The 8898-nt window shown below is 37.2% G+C and overlaps 1 protein-coding gene across 1 annotated transcript in view; it reads right to left on the bottom strand.

Moving 5' to 3' along the window:
• Nucleotides 1-2562: 2562 nt before the first annotated feature.
• LOC108372466 (octopamine receptor Oamb-like) overlaps nucleotides 2563-8898 on the bottom strand; it is a 26263-nt gene continuing 19927 nt past the window's right edge. Inside the window, exon 2 of the mRNA XM_017628162.1 lies at nucleotides 2563-3669. Within this exon, the coding sequence (XP_017483651.1) occupies nucleotides 2708-3669 (962 nt within the window). The 3' untranslated portion in view covers nucleotides 2563-2707. The remainder of the gene's footprint in view (nucleotides 3670-8898) is intronic.

Here is an 8898-nt window from a genome sequence, read left to right as displayed (position 1 = left end):
ATTTTTTTAATCAGAACCAAAAAAATCGAAGTATGCAGTTTTATAGCTCATTCTATTTTAGTGTAATGTGTTAAGTTCAAGTTTAAATCATTTTAAAATTCGCACCAATTTTTGGATTTTTTTGCTGGCGTTGTTAAGTATTTTGTTCCATATAAAACATTTCAATCATACTTTATAGGGGCGAAATTACAACTCACGAAGTTGCCATCTCAGAAAAAAAATTTTGCAGTTTTACCATACGAGTTGCATTTTTAGACAAAGATGTGTATGTATTACAAAACATGAAAGATGCTATAGTGGATTTTTTGAACCGAACCGAACCGTTTTTTGGGGTGGTTTTCGGTTTGGTTTTGGCATTTCAAAATAAAAAAGCTTCGGTTCGTGGTTCGGTACGAAAACCGAAAAAAGCGACGGTTCGGTTCAAAACCGGTTTGCAGCGGTTTCTACACTGCTTTCAATGCTGCTGCCATTCAAAATGGTGGAAAAGTATTCCATCAATAATACTTATCTTGACATCGGTACTAGGTCGCCATAGTCGTTTCCTATCGTCCAGAAATTTAATCTATTCGCACTCAAATACTTCGGTCTATCTCTTCTTACTGCTGCAAATACGTCTCGTTTCCCTATTCAGCATCTTATATCGGTTCCACATAGCTCGCGTTGCGCCCGATGGCAGAGTGGCTTTCCTATAGGCAATTTCCCTGAAGCTTCGTGACATTCCTCATCGTACCAGTTTTCTTTCGGGCTCGCTAAAACCCGACTACTTCTTCGGCTGCGTTAGGCAATGAGTGGGCTTCACTGCTCGCATATGTCGGTTTGTTGAAGTGTGCTCTCTGAGAGTAGGTGTAAAAGTCGAGTGGCGAATACCTTTGCTGTCTGCTATGTCTACAGCTTTTCAAAGTTGAGGTTTCCGTGCTTTATTGGGCGCACATTTTGGCTGCGGGAGCGTATTTTGGCTGAAAAAAATTTTCCGAGTCGATGTTTGGACTTGGAGTGTACGTACGTCTGAAACGCTGGCAGCGTGCCTGCCGTCTATCACAACATTCCCGACTTCGTTTCTTGTACTGCATACTGTTTCGGTCGCCGGCGAAGTCGATCAGCCTCAGTCTCCAAGCGCCCTAGGAGGCTTCGTCCTTCTCTTCTGTAGGAATGCGGGCGCAATTATGCGAGATTTTGAAGAATATTGGTTCCTTGTGGATTGTGGCGAGACGCTTGTCCACCGGGGTGGACGACAGCACTCGGCAGGGAGTCTCTCTGCCACTCAAATCCAACCCCGAATTTGAGCTCCTTTACAAGGCAGTAGCAAGGCCCAAAGGTTTCTTTCCATTTCCGTACATCACATATCTCTGATTGCGGTAATGTCTGCTTTGGCCATCATGAGGACATCCACCATCCGGGCAGAGGCACCTTCCCTTCCCGGTTGCCATGGTTGTCACGGTTGACAATGTCGTCATCAAAAAGGGGGTCCATCCGAGGCTTTGGTTTTATTATTCACTGGAAGTAGTTTCGAGTGGCGGGTCCCTAACCCAGCGCACAACCCTGCACCTGTAACTGTAATCCAGAAAGACGACTATACCCCACTGCACATTTTATGGGCGACTACTCTTAGAAAAATCCTTAATGGATTTTGCTCAAGCCAGGGTTCGAACATTGGCAATGAATAATTACCTAAAAAAATTTGTTTTTACGTTACTCGGCAGCTTGAGAGAATTAATCTCGACTTCTGGTGTCATTTACCCTTATACAGTGAGAATTTTACATTCCTTTATTTGTTATACAGAACGATTTATGCACACATAAAAAGTTAAAACGTCTGTCGTGTAAAATTAGCCTTTTGAATATCCTCTATGATTTGGGCGGGATATGTAAATTTTTAAATCAATATACAGTTTACTGAGATTTAGCTTCTCTACCCGGATGTATGAAAGCACGCAAATAACTGACAGATATAATCATACATACATAGTATTACATAGGTATGTACATATGTACCCAATTTGCCAAACGACTTCGTAAAGACGTCGTTACGAGTTCACCTAAACGACTTCACCAAACCGACGTCGTAACGACTTCGATTCGATGAGGAAAAACGACGTAGGAACGACGTTGCGGTTTGTATGGAAAAAACGACTTCGTTTAGACGTCGTTTCGAATTCGTCTTCACTCTGTGGCAAATTGGGTATAAGTAAGTTCTTAGATATTTTACACATACAAAATGTATACATAGTGTTTTATTAAAGCAGTACCATACATATGTAAATATATTTGTATGTAGTCCTTAGTACATATTAATTCACATGAATATTGCTACATAAGTATTTAAGAGTTATAAAATTATTGCCATTTTAACAACATCGTTTATCAATCTTTGGCACCAATAGCTATCCATATGCATTTTCAGTTTTTTTTTTTCGGGGGCTGAGCGCACACCAAAGAAAACGGGCATACGTCTGTGTAAATAAGTATATGTATATACATACATACTATGTATGTATATTAAAATGTATGTATGTACATACGCAAATGTGTCACTAATAATAGCTTGCATTGAAGTCCGATGTTTAATTATGTATGTCTCTAAAGACCTCCCTTTATTTATATCAATGCAGAAACCCGGTCAGCGCTCTTGGCTGCTGCTGGCAATTTATATTTGCACGTTTGTAATTCGCTGCTGTGGAGTATCCAAAACACAAACGCTGTCAACAAATCAACTAAAATGGATTCCGCCTTCCTCTTCATCGGAGCAGCCAGAGATTGTTTTGTGAAAAGTAGCTGGCGCCATAAGTGCGCGTGCAGCAATCATTTGAAAATTTTCAGATGCCCGGAATCCACTACGAGTACACACACAACGACAGATAATGCGCTCAAAAGCGATACGAAACTCCTTTGAGAAGAGGGCATAGATGAGCGGATTTATCGCTGAGTTGCAGTAGCCTAGCCAGAAGAGCACTGAGAAAACCGTTGGTTCGATGCATTCCTCGCAGAAGGCACGTATAAGATAAACAGTAAAGAAGGGCAACCAACAGATGATAAAACCTCCAACTATTATGGCGAGTGTCTTTGCCGCCTTTGTTTCCATGCGAAAGCGTTTCGCTTGGAATTTCGCATTTCGCTTACACCCGCGCTTCTTTCCTGTTGAGTTACTCCCATTGCCGATGTCGCTACCTATATCCGACTCTAGGTCCCGTTGGCTGCCAGTTGTACTAGCACTCGAATTTCTTACACCGCCTTCTGTGTTAAAAGTCGTCTCTCCGATATCGATTAGACTTGTTTTAAATGAAGCGCCCCGCCCATTCCCAAGTGCTGATTTACCTCGCGCGGTCGTTATCAAAGAAGCAGAGGTCGGCAGAGGTGAACTGGGCAAGGCTGAGTGCGAACCAAGCATGTTTTCAGATGAGGGGAAAGACACCTTGATAGATATCTTTTCATGTCGCTGGCGGTGTAAGCGCATCGAAGTGGCGCGCTTCGGCGTATGAGGCTGAGAAATGGTTGTTTGATGGTGTGACATAATGTACCCATCTTCACCATTACTATTCACACTAAGCGTCGATGACATAGAGTGCACTGATAGGGTGGTTCGCTGTGGGGTGTTGCAGGGACGTCCACGATGCATTCGTAAAACTAATTGCGAGTCATCAAATCGGTTGGTACTCGGCTCACGAGGACTACCTGAAAGTAAAGGATTGAATTTAAGCACCAAAATGGTGCTTTAGCTAGGTATTTAGACATTCAAAGAGGATTTTGATTCTGGAAAAACATACTTAGAATATATTAAGTATGCATATACATAGATACTACATACATAGGTTTAGGGATTAAAACGGACAGACGGTGAACCATTAAGAGGCCGCGAAAATTTAATAATTTTAAAATATTAACACAAGTGTACATATATATGTATACAAATATGTACATTAATAGGAGCGGGTAAGGTAGTAAATAGTTTGTTAGGATTTCAACAGTTTGGATTGGAATTATACGTAGTATGTACAACATATAATACTGCAGGATGTAATGCAAGGACGATATTACGCTTACAAATATGGAAGTGCATAGTGGAGATAGTAAAGTCTGAATCAGGGGGTATGCGATATAATATTTATTGTTAATTTTAGCTAAGGCCAAGAATGTATATGTATTTATGTACATACGTATGTACATACGTATGTAAATAAAATTAAGGAATTTTCTATGTATACACTTTACGTGCGGAATATAAATGTGCATACATGCATTGCATTTTTGCGGTGTCTTGCAGAGTTTATTTTCCAAGTTTCAATTTAATGAAGAGGTCTAATGATGAAATACATTCCGAGCAGTGGCGTAGCCAGGGGGTAGGAATGGGGGGGAAGATCGGGTAGATCGGGTAGATCCCCCCGCCTTTGTCAATAAACCACTTATTTTTGTATGTTTGATTTAATAACACAATACCATTTTATCCATCTGATTGGTAATTTTTTTGTTTCAGACTATTGATAAAATAGATTTTCATAAATATTTGATATTATCGGTTATTGGATTATGCATATGGTAGCCAGACAGACTAATCTAATTTTATCAGTACTCTCGTACTGATTCTTTTCATTTCCTCAATCAGTACGCTAATGTCCTGCTATCTCAAAATTCGTACTGATTTGTACTGAGCATATAAATTTTAACTCGGTAACTCGGTGTTCGGTAGTTTTTCCAAATGTTTTTTGTTTGTGTAGTATTTTTTACAAAAACAAAATACTTTGGAATTTTTTAAGATTTTAAGATTTTTAAGATTTTTACAGAACGTTGGAACTTCGTTAAACTGTACTGTAAACGAGTAAGAATAATAATATAATTATAGTTGACTTATTTCAGATAATTTTTGATATGCCCATGAAATTCGTACAACAAACAGAGCAGCATATCGCCTAGTCATTACGTACCAATTGCGATAATTTGATGGAGTATAATTTATTTCAAAAGAGGGCTGGCGAATGTTGGTAGTGTTGGAAAATAACTTTCAGTTTGAATAGTTGAATGGCTTTTGCCTACAACTAACAATTATTTTTTCTCAATTTGCATACAAGACATCGAGTAAGATACTCCTTTTTGGGAATTCTTAGCCTGTAAAAGTTTTTGCGAAGGTGAAAAAAGTAATTTAGGCCATGGATTAAGTCTTTAAATAGTGGTATGTTTTCACAGTTTGAAATAATATGTCATTTTGTTTTTTCAATACTACACTCAAACGAAGCAACCTGAGAGGGTCTTCAGTATGTATAAAGATTGCTTCCTGGCGCAAAGAGAGAAACCGACTTCTAATTTTAAAGCAATGAAATGTAAGGAATTCTTTGGCTATTTATTTATTTTTTTGAACAACATTTTATTTATATACCAAAATATTGTTAAAAACAAATACGCTTGCCTTTTAAAGTATTTTCTGTAACTTTTCGACTAGGCATTGAAATTACATAAAATGTATGCCATTTATAAAAATGCCACGTGGAAATGAACTTAATGACTATTTTTACAACGCTTTTATCAACTTGCAATGTTGTGTATCCAGACACTTATTTGAGAGATAGATGTCGCCCTATGCACTACGTACATATCCCTGCAGTAAATCGTGCTAGTTCGGAACTAGCGCAGAACTAGCTCTTTAAGAGGCGGTACTGGTTCTCGATCTATCCCAACGCAATGCTTTCAACTGTCTCTTTTCACATGGCGATGTCCTACGAAGTGGAAATTGCCACCTTTGCAGAACTTTGGAACTAGTTCTGAACTGGTTCCATTTTCGACAGTTCTGGGACAAGTTTTTTATGAGAAAAAATTTTAAAACTAGATTACTGGATATTTTTTCTTTCCTTAACTGTTTCCATTTGGTACAGATCTGCACCAATAAGTTTTTTATGAAAAAAAAATTTTATTATTAGACTTTTTGATATTTTTTAATTTTTTCTGTTTTNATTACTGGATATTTTTTCTTTTCTTAACTGTTTCCATTTTGTACAGATCTGCAACAATAAGTTTTTTATGAAAAAAAAAATTTGATTATTCGATTTTTTGATATTTTTTAATTTTTTCTGTTTGTTTACAGATTGCATTTTATTTAATTTTTTTATCCTTTTATTTTGTTTATATTAAACTTTATCATTTTCTCTTCAATTTTTAAGCGGCACTCACGCCAACCTATATCCGACTCTAGGTCCCGCTGGCTGCCAGTTGTACTAGCACTCGAATTTCTTACACCGCCTTCTGTGTTAAAAGTCGTCTCTCCGATATCGATTAGACTTGTTTTAAATGAAGCGCCCCGCCCATTCCCAAGTGCTGATTTACCTCGCGCGGTCGTTATCAAAGAAGCAGAGTACGGCAGAGGTGAACTGGGCAAGGCTGAGTGCGAACCAAGCATGTTTTCAGATGAGGGGAAAGACACCTTGATAGATATCTTTTCATGTCGCTGGCGGTGTAAGCGCATCGAAGTGGCGCGCTTCGGCGTATGAGGCTGAGAAATGGTTGTTTGATGGTGTGACATAATGTACCCATCTTCACCATTACTATTCACACTAAGCGTCGATGACATAGAGTGCACTGATAGGGTGGTTCGCTGTGGGGTGTTGCAGGGACGTCCACGATGCATTCGTAAAACTAATTGCGAGTCATCAAATCGGTTGGTACTCGGCTCACGAGGACTACCTGAAAGTAAAGGATTGAATTTAAGCACCAAAATGGTGCTTTAGCTAGGTATTTAGACATTCAAAGAGGATTTTGATTCTGGAAAAACATACTTAGAATATATTAAGTATGCATATACATAGATACTACATACATAGGTTTAGGGATTAAAACGGACAGACGGTGAACCATTAAGAGGCCGCGAAAATTTAATAATTTTAAAATATTAACACAAGTGTACATATATATGTATACAAATATGTACATAAATAGGAGCGGGTAAGGTAGTAAATAGTTTGTTAGGATTTCAACAGTTTGGATTGGAATTATACGTAGTATGTACAACATATAATACTGCAGGATGTAATGCAAGGACGATATTACGCTTACAAATATGGAAGTGCATAGTGGAGATAGTAAAGTCTGAATCAGGGGGTATGCGATATAATATTTATTGTTAATTTTAGCTAAGGCCAAGAATGTATATGTATTTATGTACATACGTATGTACATACGTATGTAAATAAAATTAAGGAATTTTCTATGTATACACTTTACGTGCGGAATATAAATGTGCATACATGCATTGCATTTTTGCGGTGTCTTGCAGAGTTTATTTTCCAAATTTCAATTTAATGAAGAGGTCTAATGATGAAATACATTCCGAGCAGTGGCGTAGCCAGGGGGTAGGAATGGGGGGGAAGATCGGGTAGATCGGGTAGATCCCCCCGCCTTTGTCAATAAACCACTTATTTTTTTATGTTTGATTTAATAACACAATACCATTTTATCCATCTGATTGGTAATTTTTTTGTTTCAGACTATTGATAAAATAGATTTTCATAAATATTTGATATTATCGGTTATTGGATTATGCATATGGTAGCCAGACAGACTAATCTAATTTTATCAGTACTCTCGTACTGATTCTTTTCATTTCCTCAATCAGTACGCTAATGTCCTGCTATCTCAAAATTCGTACTGATTTGTACTGAGCATATAAATTTTAACTCGGTAACTCGGTGTTCGGTAGTTTTTCCAAATGTTTTTTGTTTGTGTAGTATTTTTTACAAAAACAAAATACTTTGGAATTTTTTAAGATTTTAAGATTTTTAAGATTTTTACAGAACGTTGGAACTTCGTTAAACTGTACTGTAAACGAGTAAGAATAATAATATAATTATAGTTGACTTATTTCAGATAATTTTTGATATGCCCATGAAATTCGTACAACAAACAGAGCAGCATATCGCCTAGTCATTACGTACCAATTGCGATAATTTGATGGAGTATAATTTATTTCAAAAGAGGGCTGGCGAATGTTGGTAGTGTTGGAAAATAACTTTCAGTTTGAATAGTTGAATGGCTTTTGCCTACAACTAACAATTATTTTTTCTCAATTTGCATACAAGACATCGAGTAAGATACTCCTTTTTGGGAATTCTTAGCCTGTAAAAGTTTTTGCGAAGGTGAAAAAAGTAATTTAGGCCATGGATTAAGTCTTTAAATAGTGGTATGTTTTCACAGTTTGAAATAATATGTCATTTTGTTTTTTCAATACTACACTCAAACGAAGCAACCTGAGAGGGTCTTCAGTATGTATAAAGATTGCTTCCTGGCGCAAAGAGAGAAACCGACTTCTAATTTTAAAGCAATGAAATGTAAGGAATTCTTTGGCTATTTATTTATTTTTTTGAACAACATTTTATTTATATACCAAAATATTGTTAAAAACAAATACGCTTGCCTTTTAAAGTATTTTCTGTAACTTTTCGACTAGGCATTGAAATTACATAAAATGTATGCCATTTATAAAAATGCCACGTGGAAATGAACTTAATGACTATTTTTACAACGCTTTTATCAACTTGCAATGTTGTGTATCCAGACACTTATTTGAGAGATAGATGTCGCCCTATGCACTACGTACATATCCCTGCAGTAAATCGTGCTAGTTCGGAACTAGCGCAGAACTAGCTCTTTAAGAGGCGGTACTGGTTCTCGATCTATCCCAACGCAATGCTTTCAACTGTCTCTTTTTACATGGCGATGTCCTACGAAGTGGAAATTGCCACCTTTGCAGAACTTTGAACTAGTTCTGAACTGGTTCCATTTTCGACAGTTCTGGGACAAGTTTTTTATGAGAAAAAATTTTAAAACTAGATTACTGGATATTTTTTCTTTTCTTAACTGTTTCCATTTTGTACAGATCTGCAACAATAAGTTTTTTATGAAAAAAAAATTTGATTATTCGAT

This window comes from Rhagoletis zephyria, unplaced genomic scaffold (genome assembly GCF_001687245.7).
Source record: "Rhagoletis zephyria isolate East Lansing unplaced genomic scaffold, Rhagoletis_zephyria_1.1 Rzeph_scaffold_05782, whole genome shotgun sequence".
Lineage (NCBI taxonomy): Eukaryota > Metazoa > Arthropoda > Insecta > Diptera > Tephritidae > Rhagoletis > Rhagoletis zephyria.
This window is presented reverse-complemented; position numbering and strand designations above follow the sequence as displayed.